General features: G+C 37.5%; 1 protein-coding gene across 7 annotated transcripts in view; it reads right to left on the reverse strand.

The window, feature by feature from the left end:
- Positions 1-19,506, reverse strand: part of Srbd1 (S1 RNA binding domain 1) — a 267,356-nt gene that overhangs the window by 77,903 nt on the left and 169,947 nt on the right. For all 7 annotated transcript variants that reach the window (XM_013517552.1, XM_013517551.1, XM_013517549.1 and 4 more), the window contains 2 exons: positions 16,920-17,011; positions 9,766-9,848 (listed from right to left, as the gene is read on the reverse strand). In XM_013517552.1, the coding sequence (XP_013373006.1) occupies positions 9,766-9,848; positions 16,920-17,011 (175 nt within the window). The remainder of the gene's footprint in view (positions 1-9,765; positions 9,849-16,919; positions 17,012-19,506) is intronic.

The raw sequence follows: 19,506 nt of genomic DNA on the forward strand, positions 1-19,506 counted from the left end.
AGCAACACATGTATTTCTTTATGTGAACTGAGAAGCAATTTCATTCTACACAAATCAGGCAAATGAACTTTCCTTACCTGGTAATGATGTTTAATTACTAAGAGCTGAAGTGGGGGAAATAACTCTTACAATTTTAATTTGTCCTCAACCCTGACTTTCACCCCTAGAATTCCTTTCTGTGACCACCAGAACAAAGGACATTGCAATGCCCAGGGTCAGATGGATTCGGGGAAAGTAATGTGCCATGAGTGAACTCACGTCGTAATTCAGTGAGGCCAGTTCTCCTGTCTCTGCCTCACATTATAATCACTTTGCAGAGGCAAGGCTCATTGTTCACCTAAACTCCACACTTCCCAGTCCACACTGCACGATCAGGGCTTCTGTACATGCTGTCACTATGACAGTGACGGCGCCTCCCCTTGAATGTAAAATGTAATTTAATCTTATACGTAATTTATCTGTGCTATTCTTAAAGCCCATGGTTAACCCCCGTGTACACATACATACACGAAGGAATGAGTATATCAACATTCCTGAACAATATCAGGTAACAGATGTTCAGAATACACAGTTTTTAAATGTTCGGAAGTAGCTCTCCTGATATATTTTACTTCTTTTATCAATTGCTATACTTACCTACCACAATCTTACAGTACATAGGTTTTCAATTTTTTTCTAATGTAAATATTATATTATGCAATTTTTTTGCCCCGAGTAAAGTTAAACATTCCATCTAAGATTCTTTCATAGTATGCTACTTTTCTACAGAAAAGTTATATCCAAATATTTGGCAAAACAATATAAAAATCTATGTAATACAGAGTTAAACATTTTTAGAGTAATCTTATAATACTATTTCTAGTCTCTGGATTATCTACCTACACACTACCAGTATCAGACCTAAGCATTACACTGAAAACTTCCTTAGGGCTCTGAATCAAAGAAAGATTATTAAGAACATCCATAAACTTACACTTTGGTAGATAATTTCACTTCAAAGGAAAAATGCTATTGCAATCAATCTCACTGCAACAAAGACTTTCCTTTGATAAAGACACAGTATATTCTATTTGCCATGAGTCCTTAAAAATATTGATTTGCTGATTTAGTCACAATCCAAGGGCATTCTTCTGTTAGTGCTCCCTCTGATCTACCCTGGTAAGAATTATTCCAAAGAGAACAGAATATGCACTATAGAGAGTAAAAATGAACGAAGAAATGTGTGTGAAGAACTCTGGCTCTTCCAATAGCGATCCTCCCTCACCTTCCTCAGTCATTCTCACTTCACCCACTTGAGTGCTCTCGGCCCCTCAACTCTCACTTCTCACGGAAAGACCCAAGACAAAGGAGAACAGAAAGCAGACAAGGTGTGCAGGAAGCTCTCCCTGTCCCCACCCACCGTTTCCTTGAAAGAATGCATACGCACTCTACTTCTCAGCTCCTCCCCACTCTAATTGAGGTTCACTACAGGAAAACAACGTTCTAAGACATCTTCTGAAAAGACATTCCATATTTTTAAAACATAGGTTAAATGGCAGATTTAGTAAAGAAACACTGTAATAGGCTTCTTACAGCATTAATTAGTAAAGACTGTCCATGTCACCTCCACACACTGGACTACGTAAAGCATCGAATCACAAGGAATGGTAAGAAGACAGCACTGCTTATTCTCCGCACTACCTCAGCTTTGAGAAAACACATCTTAAGAATGTAGTGCAGTTTTTGTCACATGCCCAGGTAAATGAAACTAAATCCAAGGCTTGAAATCCATACTGGGAAAAACACTGAGGTACAAAATTATAGACTGGATCAGTGCTGCAGATTAGAGAATGTATAAGAAAGATACAGTATTTTCAGGTAATTTTAATGCTCTAAAAAAGTATATGCCAATACAACATATTAAAATGAGAAAAAAAGCTTTCTATGAAATAGTAAACTGATTTTAACATCATCTTTAAGCATTTCTTGGAACTCTTCAACTGCGTACCAATACTCTGCATGAAAAAGAAAATGTCATGTTTGACATTACACACACACAACTGCGGCCGTCAAAATTCTGATGGAAAATGAAAAACGATCCAGACTGCAGTAGACTATGGTCCCTGTCCAGCCAGAGAACTGAACAAATTCTCACCTAGAAAAATCAAGGACTAAAAGCTCTAAGGATCAAAATATACAACTGAAGGAAAATGAGGATTTCCTTAGAGGAGTTTCATTTAAAAAAAAATTATATATATATGTATATATATATATACACACACACACATACACACACATATACACACACATACACTAATAGCTAATAGTTCAGATTTACCCAACAAAAAGCTACAAGAAAATATGGTATATTCGTAATAGTTAGAAACACATAAATATTAACTATACTGATAATCTAGCATTCACTCACTTAGCAAGTGTTTGCTAAATATCCTCCACATGCCAGGTCCTGGGAGACTTGTATACACAGGAGGCAACACGCTGCCTCTTATAAGGGTTTACACTGCATCAGAGGAGATGGTGAACAAATGCGGACTGAGGTTTTAGAGATTTAAATGCTAGCTGTCTCCTTCTGTCTGTGTACGGAGCAGTAGGTTTCTACCTCTCAGAAAAAGTAAAAACAGGCAGGAGATCAGCCTTCACAGCCTGCTCTCTGGTGTCTCTCTCCACCACGCCACGTCACACAACACGAGCACCTCTCTTGGGACTCTCCTGGCCCATCCCTCCTGAGGCTATCTCTCGAGGGCCCCTGCGCAAGCCATCTCCACAGCACTCAGCTTCCTCTCCCTCCAGCACCTTCGGCTTCTCCCTCCACCACCTTCGGCTTCTCCCTCCACTTACTGACGTTTAAATTAAAACCAAATTTGTCTATTCAGTGCTCAGTCTTCATTCAGTGCTCAGTTTATCCTGTCTGATTTCCCCCGACACCACTCCAGTGGTACTATCCTTGTTATGGTCACTGTTGACTTAAATTTTAATTAACTGTGTATCTTTTAAATGTACTTATTTGTCAGTATGTGAAAACAAAAATGTACATAATTCTGGGGTGCCATGTGACCTTTCAATACATTCATAGTATAATGTTTACAACAAGTTAAACACACCTATCTCCTCAAATATTTCTCATTTCTTTATAATGCAAACATTCAAACTCCTTTCTTCCAATTTCTTAAAAATACAGAACATAATTCTTTGCCACAGTTATCTTGCTGAGCAACATATCTTACTCCTAACTTAGCACCCATCAATCAAACTTTTCCCCATTTTTCCTTCTCATTTTTTATTTTATTAGTACATGTTTGCAATTCATGCAGTTTACAGTCATCTTGGGGAGTGGATACGGGTAATATTAGAGTTTGTATTAGTTTTTAAATCCCCACCCCCTCTGGCCCCCCCCCCACCGAGTTCCCCATCCCCTTTTGCACACTTGTTGATATTACTTGTCTTAGCTCATGTTTCCTCCCCCATCTTTAATGAAATATAAGATAGATCTTCAGCTCTTATCCAATAATTTTTTTTGCAGTATTTACAGTATTGATTTCTCCTTCCTCAAACTCTTATCCTGGTATTAGTATATTGTGATTTTTCTCCCACTTACACGATGTACATTCAAAATACCTTGAAATCCCATTAAAATCAAGTTCTAATTCAGTAGGTCTGAGATGGCACAAGAGGCTCTGAGTGGGATCTCTGCTATTCAAAAGGATCAGCAGCATTGCTATAACCTGGAGGCACTGAGAGACAGACTCTCATCACCCACCCAGGTCAACTGACTCAGTATCTGCACTTCTGCAAGATCTCCATGGGGTTTACATGCACATTCAAGCTTGAGGAGCATTAGAAGCCAGTTGTTCTCAAACCTAAGCCAACAAACAAGAGTCCCACTCCCAGATTTCTGATTCTACAGGTCTGGGGATAGGATGCAAACATTTGTACCTCTAACAAATTCTTAGATGATACTGATGCTTCTCATCTGAGGACCATAATCTGAAAAGCTTGGTTGTAAATTAGGAACACTTGCAGAACTTCAAAAAGGCTGTTGGCATGTGAGGCCCACCCTTATGGACCAATTAAACTAATCCCTCTAGGGATGAAGTGTAAGCTAGGTGTTTCTAAAAGCACCCTGCTTAATCTTAAGGTTTCTAATTTAGATACCTTAGCAGTTAGGGGAAGTTAGTGATGAAAAGATAATAGTACAGGATGAATGCTAAAGGACAGTGCTATTGCTATAACACATGACTATGATTTCTTAAACATCTGCTCTGCCCACCTCTGCCCTGTAAATAAGCTCTAAAAATGTAATGGGTTTGTCATGGGCCAGGTCTCTCTACAATTACCAGTGGGAACAAAACAGATGATATTTAGTCACTGTTATGGTTTACATAAAATATCACCCCAACAGTCTCTTGTGTTCAAAGGTGGGGGTTTGGGAAAGTAACTGGATCATGGGGCACCATATTTATCAGTGGATTAACCCATTCCATGAATTCATAGCTGAATGTGCTGCTGAAAAGTGGGCCTAGCTGAAAAGTTGGGTCACCAGAGGCATGAAGGGTATATTCTTGTCTGGTTTCTCCTTTCATTCTCTGCTTTCTGGCTGCCATGTGGTGAACAGCTTTCCTCTGCTACGCTCTTCCACCCTGCCGCCTCTGCTCTGAAGCCAGCTTACCATGGACTGACTCTCCTTAAAAGATGAGCCAAATTAAACCTCTCCTTTAAATTATGAATGTTCAGCATTTTATCCCAGTGACAAAGTGACTAATACAGTCAACATTCACAGAAGAAAAACTTCTATTTCTAAAATGACAAGTTTCTAAAGATTTCATCAAAACTTGGCATTAAAGAACACTTAATTTGGTGAAAGATTAATGAAGACAAATATAATCTATAATATTAAATGTAGTTTTCACTTTCACTGAAAAAAGAACTAATTTTCTTGATATATAAATTATTGTGAGCTCACACACAAATGTATATTAAAGAAATTAAAAAGAACTGAAATACAAATTTTGTAAGTTAAACCACCTTTACTATTTGACCAAACTTTCCTGTATTTTTCTTGAAATTATAAAACATCTAACGAAAAGATAGAGTATAAAATAGTATAAAAGCTATAAAGTACCCATCGCCCTGCTTAATAAATGATTATAAAATAACTGAAACTTCTGGTATACCTCTCCCATATCCCATTCTTTTTTCATTCTATGTCCTATCCAAAGTAGTCATTTCTTAAATCTTGTGCTTATTTTTATATTCTTTATGTGGTCATCAATGATATAGTTTTTCATCAATGATTTTTTTACATTTTAAAATTTTATATCAATTGCATAATTTTGTTTGCTCACAACATTATACCGTATGTCAATATATGTAGCTTTAATTGGGTCATTTTCACTGGTATATAATATTACATGGTCTGAGTACCCAAGTTTATTTTTCTATTTTCCAGATAATAAACATATGTTTCCAAATGTTCACTACTATAAATTGTGCTCTAATGAACTCTCATACATGTCTCATATGTGCCCATGTGAGAGAATTTTCTAGGTTATTTATTTCGAGCAACAGAGCTGCTCAGTTGAGAAATATTTCCATCTCCACTAATACTAATTTCCAACTCTCTCTAAAGTGGTTACATCAGTTTATACTCCTTGCTTGCTAACATTTGCATTGCCAGACTTTTTTTTGACAATCTGAAGGGTTTCTCTTTGTAGCTTTAGTTTGCATTTCCTCTGCTATTAGTAAGAGTGACCGTGTTTTTCATATCTTTATTGGCCTTTCATGTTTCCTCTTCTATGAATTACCTCTGTCTATCTCTCTGTTCAGTGTTGTTTTCTTCTCTTGAGTTGCAGTAAATCTTTGTATATTCTGGATATTTATAGGTTACATGTTGTAATACCTTCTCTCTGTTGTGCATTGTCTATATGTTCTTTTCTGATTCAGAGACATTTTAAGAGTTTAATACAGTAGGATTAATACTTTCCTTTACGGTCATATTTTTAATGTCATGTGTATAACCTGTATCTTGAGTCTTAGGGTAAAGACTGCAAAACCACTTGTGCAGGGGAATCGATCTATGTGATTAATGACTCCACTTTAGAATAGTTTTCTCAGTTTGACCTTTGCATTTTTTCTATTGCAAAATATTACTTCTATGTAAAGAACAAAAATCTAAACAAAAGTCACCTAAATGACTGTCTATACGGCAGACTTTCCTACACTCTATTATAACAAGTAATTTGGGAATTTAGTATTTTAAAAGTTTTGACCAAACAATATAAAACAGATAAGAAAACTTACCTTTTACAGACCTAAACTAAAACTACATTTAATAATAATTCCTACATGATCACCATAAAACAGTTTTTAACAAAGTAATGCTGCCACTGAAGTGTTACTTGTTTTTGTTTGTTTTTCGTCAGATGATCCCACAGAGGGGACGGTGAAATGAAATAGCAAATTCCTACCTTTGTGGTTCCACCATGAAAAATTTCAGCTGGAAAGATGATTTTCCTTTTACAGTGTCTCTTCATTATCCACAATAAAGAATAAAGATGGCCTGGATACAGGATCCACTTAGGGTGCCAAAAACTTATTTTGGATAACTATTTCATTTTCTAACATCATCAAATGATCTAACAGACAGGCACCAAAGGAGGAAAGAGGGCTGTGCTGAACCTTTCCTGCTTGACTGCACATGCTCATTACCAAATGGAGGTGTTAATGAGCGCAAAAGTATCTAGAACACAGTCCAAGGACGAAATAAATAGCAAATAAATCCAACCGACTTAAGTTGTGCTTTCAGGGTATGACAAGGCCAAGCTAAACCACCATTCCCCATGTCCCACAGAACTCAGCACGGCCAACCCTGCATCATCTTGCGCTCACCCGGGACTGTTTTCTTGGGAGGAACACCAAGCCACTTTCCAGCAAAGTCTTTAGGGGTCAGCTAAGGATATGTTGTCATTCGACCACATTGCTGCCTCTCTCTCCAGAAATGATGACAGGCATGTGTTTTTAAAATCAGCTCTCTTCATTTTCTAAGCAAGGACTAATGTGCTGCCTTTAGCATTTCAGCCATTATTAAGCCAAAAGAATTTCAGTTTCTAATGAAATAATATTGTATTTTCTATTATTTCATCTATTCATATTCTTTTTCTGAATAGCTTTCATCTTCTAAATTAACGTTTGTCCATTACTCAAATCATAATGAATATAGTGATTAAATTTATACTGAAAATACACAGAGGTGCCAACTAAAAAAGGTCAGCCCCACTATGGTTGAACTGGAAATCCATTGTATTAAGGTTTAAATTAAATGATCCGTTGCCTGGGTAATTATTTTTCAATGTAAATGCACATCTATGTTCTTAAAACACATGTAAGCTTTATTCTATACAAAGTTTGTTAAAATTTAAATATGTAATGTCAAAAGCAATTTATGTTATTAAATCCCACTTGAAAAAAAAATCCCACTTGAAACCTTAAATTTTTAATGGTTGTATATTTCAAGAGATAGACATTCCATAGTTCTTTTAACTACTATCCCATTAGAGTTGTATCCAATATTTTGCTGTTTGTATATACTGCAAATACCAGTCATTCTTATCACTGCCTTAGAATTAATCAAAGGAAGAATTTCCAGGTAAAAAGGATGTATTTTTAAAACTTATACCTTGACTGACAGGTATTCTATCTGCTGGAAATACCACTTTATACTACCATCAGTATATGTGAACACTTTTTTCACTGCAGAGACTTTTATCTTTTATTAAAATGTTCAACTATTAGGTCAAAATAATATCATCTTGTTTAATTTGGATTTCTTTCATAAAGATAGAAATTTATATTTCTTTCATGGTATATTTTATATAGACAGTATATATAGAGGCTCTTTGTATATTTTATATAAATGATTTATAAAAATCAACATATAAATGCATGAATCATAAGAAAAAAATCTTAATAGTAAAATATGCAGTTATCATAATATACATACAAAACTGTGACAAATAATCTCCCCAATTCATCATCTGGCTTTACATATTAGCCAGTGACCTCTGTGTTTGTTTTTGGTTTATTTTGGTATCGGGAATCAAACTCAGGATCTTGTGTTTGTCAGGCAGGCACTGTGCCGCTGAGTTATGTCCTCAGCCCTGACCTGTATGTTTTAAGCTGTAACCCCATATGGTTTCTTTTCTTTGTGTGATTCTCTATGCTTACTATCTTTCAAGAATTCTTGTGATTTCCATCCACTGACGGGACCTTCTCTTATCCTCGCTAAGATCAATTTATTCGTATAAAAATTCGTGTGCATGGGTGCATGTGTACACCTTTTCTGTCATCTCGTGGAATTTAGAGTGTGGATACACTGGCAGCGGTGGGCATGTACAATTTAAGAATATCATGATTCAAACTACCATCCTGATCGCTTTCTCAGTTTTATTATTTGCTAAACAGTGTGTGCTCCAATTTAATACTGGTGTCTCTTAATCTCAGACTTGGAAATCCAACTCCTACTTGACATCTTTTCTTGGACTCTTTATAGGGATCTCAAGCCAACATGTCCCAAACTGAATTACTAATCTTACCGACAAACTTTGATCTACTCAGGCCAGAAACCTGGGATCAAAGTGTTGATAATTTCTTCTCCCTCATCACCAAGTAGTCCCTACAAAACAAACTTCTTTCCATCTTTACTGGCATTAACTGTGTCAGAATACCATCACCTCTTACCTGACCTAGCTTAAAAGCCTAATTTGCCCTCCCAGTTCTTCTCTTCCCCTCGAATTCATTCTCCCCAGAGTGGCTAAAGTCAATGTTTAAAAACAGAAATCAGATCATGTGGTTACCTTGCTTAAAACTCTTCTATGACTTCTCCTTGCTTTTGGGATAAATTCCAAAGGTTTATATTAAACATCACCTCTGAATTCCAAACTAGAGATTAAACTGTTGCTATTTACTTACAGACCTCTTTGATAGAAATGGCTTATTAGCCTGTTTAGGTTCTATAAATTTAACATCTTTCTTTTCATTATTCCACCATTTTGCTAAAATGTTCCTTAACCTCATATTAAATTAATATAACTATAATGCCCCCTCATGACAATGACCCAAGCTTTCTGGAGACAACTGAAGCGCCACATAACATTCTGCTGTTGCCATGGATCCAGCTTGCCTGGATTTAGTGCTGTCCTTAATTGCTCAAAGAACACATACAAGTTCAAAGAACTGCAAGTACGGTAACAACAAAAACAAGTATTGCTACTACACAATAACAATAATTGGAAAGTTTTAGAGAGGGTAATAACAAAAAAAAATTACAATAATCAAACAGAAATGGAAAATGAGGAAAATTAGGGCACAGCAGGTGCCAAAGACTGCTTCTTAAAAGACCAATAATGATCAACAGTTCATACTGGTTTACATAAAAAGTCAACATGGCCCTCTATTTCATATTTCTCCATTTTTATAATACTGTTAAAAGAACAGGCTCTCCAAATGGATTTCCTAGTTTGATCTAATGTTTTAAGTCTTGAAATCTGACTAGTGAATTCTAAGACTGGAACAAAATCATTAACACAGGAAAAAAAGGAGCGAGAAAAAGGATACTCTTTCCCTGACAAAACTCCCACCTACCTTGCCACAAACTGTACAAACTTTGAAAATGGAAGTTTACCCTCACTGATACTTAATTACAATGCCAGGTTTCAATACTGCTCTTGGTACTGATGGATTTTATAAATTAAATGGTCCACATTGCTTTACCTGATACATTCCAACTCCAATGTGCTTCGGCTCAATTTTCACTAGCTCAGCTAATGGATCTTGTACACGCCTTGCTATGGAAACTGAAAAAACAGAATCAGACAACAAGCATGACTTAATGTGAAAAGCAGTACTCAGATAATTACTTATGTTCATTCTTCATAACATAAGTACTTAATGGTGTCCTGCCTCTTCCCCTCCAAAGACCAACAATGTAAGATTCAAAGTACTCCTTTTTCATTCAAAACTAGAATGCAAATTTCAGGACTAATTATATGCCAAAAAAACTACTGGGACAGTTTTTAAGCAAACAGATTGAAAGAATTACAGATTTGGAAAAACAAATAAAACAATTTCCATATTTATACAATTATCTATTCACTCTTTAAGTAAAACATAATAGGGTACCTCATGTTTAAAGAAAAGTAGGGTTTTGCTTTTTGTTTTTTATACTTTTAAAGAACACTGCACTATTTAAATATGACTTATTCATCAAATACGCTGATTAGCAATAGATCCTTATTACAATGAATAAGTGACGGAATTATACCAGTTTTTTCTTCAGGGGTGGGGCTGGGAACTGAACTCAGGGCCTTTGAACTGAGCTACATCTCCACTCTTTTTAATGTTTTATTTTGACATTGGCTCTTGCTAAGTCATTAAGCTGCCTAGGTTGAACTTGAACTTAAAATCCTCCTGCCTTAGCTTCCCAGAATGCTGGGATTATAGGCCTGAGCCACCATACCAAACTGGAATCATGTCTTAATTCAGCAGACACTGATGGCTAGTGCGTACACTTACAAGGCTTTGCATGTGATATAAGGGCACCCTGGGAAGCGCTAAGAGTCCCAGTTGTTTACCTCTCTCACACACAGGTCTAATCTTATTCCCTTTTTGACCATTACAATGCATGCTCAAGAAACCTGAAAATCAGCCTCAACCATAACTTTATCTGTGTCATGATTTGTACTTCATCATTTACTGTCATCAATTTATTTTAGCCAATATTAATGAAACATCATATCTAATTTAGTTTATAAAGTAGATTAAGCTAGTGAATAGGTACTGATTAGGAATCTTACAGATACTTCTGAAGCCACTCACCCTATCCAGCCCCAAGTAGTAGAGTTACCCTGAGTCCTGACACATAAACAACTTCTACTTCCTAAATGCATGAAAGCTAATCAGTGTCACCTACTCACATAAGGTGGATGGATTATAAATTAATTAAGTGAAAACATTAATACCGTCAAAGGAAATCTCGTGTTTGTTTTCATACGAAACTGTTTAAGGTCTGGCAGCAGAAGTCACTTCTCTAAAAGCAATCATCCAACTCTCCAGTTGCTGAGTCGTGCTATCTCTCTCATCAGAGATAAGATCTATTGTGAACAGTTCACCGCGTGGTTACTTAATTTTTTTTAATATCCCTTATTACCAGCTCTAACATATAGTAACAGTGGCAGCTTGCAAAGCCAGCCTAAAACAATAAGCTAGTGTCACACAATCTGCCTCTTTCTCTCACAAAAGAGCTAGGGATTTCAAAATGCTCACACATACCTTCCTATCGAAAATCATAGTGCAACATTAAAGGCTACAGCAGAAATACTCTCCTCTCATAACTACACTTATCATTACAGATTCAAAATATAGTGCTACCAGATACGCTTGAATTTCCTAAAGCAAATATTTTTATATCCTACTCTTTAAATCTATGCCATAGGAAGAATGATTTTCACACACACACGTATATAAATTGCCAAAATAGTTTAAAAGTTAAAGAAAAAAGCCTGTAACAGTAAGCCAAAAATACAGGCATCAAAACACTTAACATTTAATGTATAGGAAAGCAGTATCAAAAATCCAATACAAGGACATCAATAATGGGTAGAGCTCTCAAATCTATGCCTATTGGGAAACCCACATTATGAAAATCTAAACACAGAAACTGGTTGGAACAGTTGTATAACTCGGAAATACAGGCAGATTCTCATACTTAAAAATTTCTAAACTATACAAAAGGGTTTTTTAAAACTATTTTCTATCTGGTTCACTTCTAATCTCTGTGACCCTTTTTCCATTTTAATACTACCAAATGTAACGGAACAATGTAATGAAAATCATGGCTTGTAGGGGACATTTCAACAGTAAGTCCAAAGACTCTCTGGGGTTACAGCATCCACAATATATACAGCTTTAACAGATACCACAGTGTTTCCAGAACTGGTATTTCCCTCTCAGACGCTGTTTGCTCTATCTAGTATAAAAACCCGAGCACAGAGGAGAAAGGAAGTAGGCAGAGAATGGACATATCTCAAATAGAGCTCAACAGTTGTGTATCCAAGCTTCAGAGAGAAGATGATGCTGGTTTCCGGCTGGAAGGTCACCAAGAAAGAGCTACTCAGCACACAGTAATAGTCCAGAGCTCCGGGCTGAGAACGGTCAGGCTGACAACAGATTACTGACTGAGAAGCAGCCCAGGAAGAGCTTTTTAAACAGCTGATCAAAGGAATTACATGACAAGAATGTCACGGTCCCAAATTTGAGGAACATCTACCATTTAAGACAGAGAAGAAAAGGAAGGAGCAGTGAAAGAGGCAAGGAATGAAGATGAGAAGACCATCATATAGAAGTCAAAAAAGACTTCTAGAAAATGTTAATCGTAGTGTTACTATACACCCCCACGATTTACTCCCAGGTAAGTCCTGGAGTTCAAGAGAAATTGAAAAATACGTTTATGTAAGAGCTGATACATGAGCAGCATTGTTTATAATAGCCAAAACATAAAAACAAATATCCATCAGCTGATGAATAAATACACAAAATGTGGTACACCTGTATAATAGAGCATTATTTGCTAATAAAAGGAATGAAGTGCTGGTACGTGTACCACATAGATGAACCCAAGAACATTACACTAAGTGAGAGAAGCTAGCCAGCAAGGACCGCACATTGTATGGTTATATTTATAAGATATGTCCAGAGCAGGTAAAGCCGTACAGTCATAGAAGAGTACCCAGGGCTGTTGGGCTGGTAGATGGGAGGAGGAACCGAAGTGACTGCTAAGAGGTATGAGCTTCTTTTTGGGGTAATGAAGATGTCCAAAAACTGGACTGTAATAACTGTACAACTCTGACTATACTAAAAATATTGAATTCTATACTTTAAAAGGATGCATTTCATGCTATACATATATGTCAATGAAGCTCTTATATTTTTGAAAATTCGGTATATTCAGATGTATGCCAAATATTGTTTTGTCCACATAAGACATAAATATTTTGCTGTACCACTGCTACTATTTACCACTGATTGGAAAACTCTAGTCAATGCACTTTGACAAAAAAAGAAAGATACATATATCAAAATGACAAACACTAGATGATGATGATGATGATGTTATTTGCAGATAATGATTGTCTCCCTACACTACTCAAAGAGCAAGTCAGCTGAAAAATTGCCAGAACTAATCAGATTTCAACCAGGCAGCTGAACTGCAAGACATACAGACAAAAGTCAGTGTTCATATGCAATCCACAATCAGTAAGATGGAATGGGGAGTGAAAGAACTAAGGAGATGTTGATCAGATTGAAACTATAATTACAAGAGGAATAAGTTAAAATTTAAAAAAAAACTTTTTAAAGCATCACAAAGAACCTGTTAATCACACGTACATAAATTATTTATTATATAATTTGTGATAGTTAACTGATTACATCAACTTGAGTAAGAAATGCCCAACTGGTAAGAAATGCTATCTCTCTAGCATAGTTCTGGGTGTGCAAGACCGCCCCCAGGGAAGACTGGGCCAGAGTGGTATAAAAGGGACACGAAGAAGGACGGCTTGCTTCTGTTTCTCAGAGGAGCTCCAGTCTTTGCCTTCATCTTGCACATCTTCTGCTGACTTCCGCCGCAGACTTCAATCCTTCAGCACTCCAGTATAGACCTTTCAGCCTTCCACTGCAAACCCTTCAGCCTCCTGACGCGGACTCACATGGGACACGATAGTGAGCTCCAGGCTTTTGACTGGATCCTTCCGGATCTCCAGTGCACAGACAGCCCTCTGCACTCTCCAACATCTGACTCTGTGGGCAGCTGTTGTAAGCCAATCATGTAAATTCTATATATTTGTGTATTTTGCATTAAATGTTTCGCTAGTAAAAACAGACTAATACATAATTTTATCCATAAAACCATGAGTAATAAAAATAAAATGTACAGACTCGAGATAAAAGTACAGATTTAAGAGAATCTCTGCACATTATATGGCGTTTTAAAAGTATTTATAAATGAATCTGGAAAAATGCGTAAGATGAATGCAATTAAAAAGATGCTTAGGCCAGGCATGGTGGCACATCCCTGTAATCCCAGCACTCGGGAGGCTGAGGCAAGAGGATTGTTGTGAGTTCGAGGCCAGTCTGGGCTACAAAGTAAGTTCAAGACCAGCCTGAACTGCATAGCTAGACCCTGTCTCAAAAACACAGAAAGAAAGGAGAGAGAGAGAGAGAGAGAGAGAGAGAGAGAGACAGAGACAGAGACAGAGACAGAGACAGAGAGAAAGAAAGAAAGAAAGAAAGAAAGGAAGGAAGAAAGAAAGAAAGAAAGAATGAAAGAAAAAGAAAGAAAAAATATTTCAAGCAAGTGCCATAGAAATTGAGTCTTGTAACAGACTAGATGGACTAGTGGTGGTGAACCTACGGCACACAAGCCATAGCAGGATGTCTGTATCACTGCAAGCTCTAAAAGTCACCACATTAGACAGACCAATGAAAAGAGGGATGTGAGTTTTATGACGGAATGGAAACGAACCATGTACAGAAGGGATAAAGCCCAAGCAGGTGGCCTCTCTTGAGAACTAACTCATTCCACAAGCCAGAATGAACACTTTCCAAGACCAACGTGCTCATAACCTGATGATCCTGTACTAGGTCTTTATCTCTTCAGGATGCTCCCCTTGTCAATATTGCCAGGGTTGGGACTAAGATCTCAGCATTTGAATCTTTGGAGGACAAACCACACCCAAACTCCAGGTGGGGTTAAAGGTGAAACCCAGACCTGTAGGTAGCTTAAGTCTCAAAGTTTCTCATGCATTAATCACTAAGAAGAGGAACGCACCCAATAAGAAATAGGACTTCAAAACGGAGTAGGCCCTAAGAAAGCGAGAGCTGAGACTTCCAACCTCTTTAGATATTTGCCTTCAGGACTACTTTCCAGACTCCAAGTGTCTAGGCAGATGTTCTGGATTGGTACAGATTAAACATCATCACTGGCACACAGAAGCATGTTGAGTCACAGAGGCAGGCACACCTGCAGTAAATCACAAACCAAAGACATAGCTAGTGCGCCTTGGAAATCAGAGTAAATAGTGAGTGATGCCCCTTTTACTGTCTTGTATTGTCACAGTCTTGTTGGAATGTTAAGATCTGGTCTTACTCATGATTCTGTGACAGGTGCCATGGCCTGATAGGTAAGAAGAAACAGCAGTCACCTTAGCAGTGGAAGACCTGGGGGAGCACTGTCCCAGAAAAAAAGGCCCAAACATTTTTCACAATACCATGTTAGAAATTAACTTTTCGGTGCCAACTTGGGAAGTTCTGGATTTTATTTTTTTAAAGAAAATTATCATTTTATTATAGATGTTAGACACACAAATTTTTTTTTGTTTTGTTTTGTTTTGCTTTGTTTTTTGGTTTTTTTCTCCGGTACCGGAAATCGAACTCACGACCTTGCACTTGCCAGGCAGGCGCTTTGCCGCTGAGCTAAATCCCCAGCCCCTTAGACACACAAATATTACGTACACACTTACTAGCTGCTAAACTGTAGTTTCTTCATCTGCAAAGTGAAAGTAATAGTCTCATAGGGCAATTGTGAGGATAAAATAAAATAATCATGGTAATGCATTTCCATAATGTTTCATATATATTTAGTGCTTATGAAAGATTAGAATTGTTTGTTTGTTTTTTTGAGACATGGTCTCGTTACGCAGTTCAGGCTGGCCTTGATCTCACTTTGTAGCCCAGGCTGCCCTCGAACTCCCAACAATCCTCTTGCCTCACCTTCCCGAGTACTGGGATTACGAGCGAAAGATTAGAATTAGCAGCTCCCGCCATGATTACTATTTCTACTCCTCCTACCATATCATTACAGACCACTGTTATCATAAGGCAAGCACCAAAGAACACCAGGTAAGCAAGCAGGGACCAGGCTGCGCTGACATGACAGGGATGATTTTCATAGAAGCAAGACTATATGTTGAGATTTGAGTTGAGAAAATGATAATTTCAGACAAGGGTTGGTGCCATGGAACAAACAATTGAAGAGACACTACAAGGTTTTTCAGATGTAAAAAAAAAAAAAATAGTTTTTAGGGTATTGGTTAATGAGAAACTCTTCAAAAACATACTTCCAGGCACAGATTTCAAGGACATCCAAAGAAATCTGATGTGAATATTTAAAGAAAAAAAAAACTAAGTAAAAGGTCTGCTGTTAACGAATTGATCTATATAACTTCCCTATTGCCCAGAAAAATGCTTTGATTAGATCTAATATTTTGCCTGTGATATCAACTGCTTCCTCTAGATATATCGAAGTATTTCTTTAAATACAGCATTTTAGCTATTCCATATCACAGAAGTCAAGCAATTAAATATAACTAAAATAAAAGCAGGCTTTTTAAAAGCGACACACTATCAAATGACACATTCTATGAGAAAGCCAAAGGAGACTAGCCATTTGACAAATACTTAGCAATGAACTGAAAGCCCGTATGTATTTATTTAGTGCATTGCACTATGAATATTATGTTAACATATTCCTTATCGCCAACAAAAAGTTCTAATTACTAGTATTTGTAATAATGATAATAAGAAAGACCTTAGAGTGTTTTATTATTTCTTATTTTTGAATGCTTGCATTTAATTTTCCTAAAGAGGTTTCATGTTAATTTTTCACTGTTCTCTAGAGTGTTCTGTAGTGTTCTTTAAAAACAAAACTGTATTCTTCTTTCCCAAAATTGCAACTATTATTCCAATCAAACATTTTCTGATACACCAATTCTTATGCATATGTGTATCATTTAAATTTTCTCAGAAATTTAGATATTTAGCTTGCCATATATGCAAGTCCATAATCACATGCTGTTGTGATAGTTTCTTACCTGCACTTCTCAGATTGGGGTCCAGCCCTGGCATCTCCTTGTTGGCTTCAGGACTCACACTATAGATTGATGCTCCTGCTTCACTGACGATACTAAGAAAGAAAAGGAGAAATGTTACTTACCACGCTTTCTATAAATACATGAACTAGCTATCACAGGAAAGAATTATAGGGGCAAAGTGATCTCCTTATGTCTCAGTGATACCTATAGCACCTACTATTCATCAGTGTGAAGTGATTAAGCCATGTTTGGTTTTTCCACGTAGCAAATGCACAGGCTTAAATCCATGATAAATCCACTCTGTTGTTTTCTCTGTCACTGATAAAGACATACTTTACTGATGAACAAAATAAATCCTTAGCTTCTCCTCTGTGTACTTTTTTTTCTTTTTTGTACCGGGAGTCAAACTCAGGACCTCGTGCTTGCCAGGCAGGCCCTGCGCCTCTGAGTTATATATTCCTAGCCCTCTCCTGTGTTTAGATCCACTCTTGACTGACACGTACGATTTTCATCTGAATGAATCATTCTAAACCTTCTTAGAAAGCATATACTCATATGCGTAGATATGTGCACACATAAATGTACAAATTAAACACGCCATAAACACTGATATTGTTATTACCTGGTTACATCAATAAGCACTATGTAAAAAAGAAAGATCAAATAGGATGTCACCTTACTTCTTTTCAGGAGGGTTTGAAATCATTGTTTTAGTGACTCCAAAGCCTTTCACTTGAGACTAGTATTAAACCATTTCCTTTTCTCATTTATTTAATCAGTGCATCATCCATACCATCCTCTTCCTTTCTCCAGCAGTTCCAAGTACTTTACGCACCACAACGGGAACACGCTCTTAGAGCTGACATTTGTTCGGTGGTTACATTTATACAAATGTCTATTCATCAAACACCGTAAAATTAAGAGTTCTCCTTTATGACATTATATACAAAGGAACGTTGTCTACCCTAAGTATACACAATGCCTATGGCTCTAGGTCGGGAGCAGCTGAGCTGAGCTCGCCCGCACATTCGGGGCTAGAGCAGGACCAGCCCCGGGATACGGGGCACCGGAGGTGAGCCACGTGAACACGCCGCTGGGACGAGAGCAAGGCCAGTCCAGCAGGTGTCCGGCCTTGGTGTTCGTCCCGGTGAACTGCAGCACAGGCAGCGCTGGGAATGTTTCAGCCTTAGACTTTTGACTCCATCGCGCACTTCCCCTCTTCTTACTGTGTATAAAGATGCAGACCATGCTGGGTTGTTGCTACCTCTCCATCAGAGAGGTCAGGTCCTACCCGGTCCCAGCTTTCCTTTTATTATGTGTCTAGTTTTTCTCAATCTCTCATTGCCACCTCTCAGCACCTCACTGGCCACACTGGTCAAAGCAGCTCTCCACCACGATCACCCGGGTGTCAAGATTCAAAAGCATAAACGTGTTAGTGCTCCACTTTTAACCCACACATAGAAGCCATTCCCTTTCTCTGCCCCTCACTGTTGACTTCAATTATCAGATAAGTTTCATGGACAACTTTTTAATATATTGCCCTACTGTAATAACTGAATACTGAAAGATACAGTGTGTCAAAGTTGGTTTGCTACCCCTTGTCTTTGGAGAACTCAACTGAATTTTTTTTTTTTTTTTTTTTTTGTAAAGAAAGGCTCTTACTATGTAGTTCAAGTTAGCCTTGAACTCACTGTGTAGCCAAGGCTGGCCTTGAACTCCTGGCAATCCTCTTGATCTTCCTGCCTCTACCTTCTGAGTGCTGGGATTACAGGCAAGCCTCACTATGCCCTGCCCCAGTTTATTGTTAACCTATTTTTTACATGTGGTACTGGGGATTGAACCCAGGGCTTTCACAATGAGCTGAATCCCCCGTCCCTTTTTTCACTCAATTGAATATAGACATACACAACAACTTGAGGAAGCTACCACCACTTGAGAAGATCATTCTAGAGAACTCAAGATTTATTTTTTTGTAACCAAGTTCTACTACAGCTTTCTAAATTTGTGACAGGAAAAATGGACACTGCAATTGAAAATTATAGCTGTTCAACTTGTTTGTCATTAACAAAATAATGATACAATAAGAGGTTAACAATTTGTATTTTATACCTGCCATAAAACCAAGCACTTTATAGAAATTATAGAAGCTGGGCATGTGACGCATACCTATGATCCAGCACTCAAGAGACAAGAGGCAGGAGGACGGCTGTGAGTTTGAGGCCAGCCTGGGCTACATAGTGAGTTCAAGGCAGCCTGAACTACCTTGCCTCAAATGAGACCTTGCCTCAAAAACAAAAGACAGAGAGAGAGACAGAGAGAGACAGAGAGAAAGGAAAAGAAATTATTATCTTATTTAATTGATTAGGTCTTATTTTATAGGAATGCAATGTGCCCAAGGTCAGTTGAGCTGGATTTGGATCCTAATCTGCTTGATCTGAGTATTTTTCCTCTTCTTGGCACTACGGATTGAAATCAGAGCCTTTGCACTGAGCTACATCCCCAGAACTTTTATAATTTTTTTTTTTTTTGGAGACCATCTCTCTAAGTCACCAAGTTACCTGGATTGGGCTTGAACTTGCAATCCTTC

Source organism: Chinchilla lanigera, unplaced genomic scaffold, assembly GCF_000276665.1.
Source record: "Chinchilla lanigera isolate Chin_1 unplaced genomic scaffold, ChiLan1.0 scaffold00040, whole genome shotgun sequence".
NCBI classification, from domain to species: domain Eukaryota; kingdom Metazoa; phylum Chordata; class Mammalia; order Rodentia; family Chinchillidae; genus Chinchilla; species Chinchilla lanigera.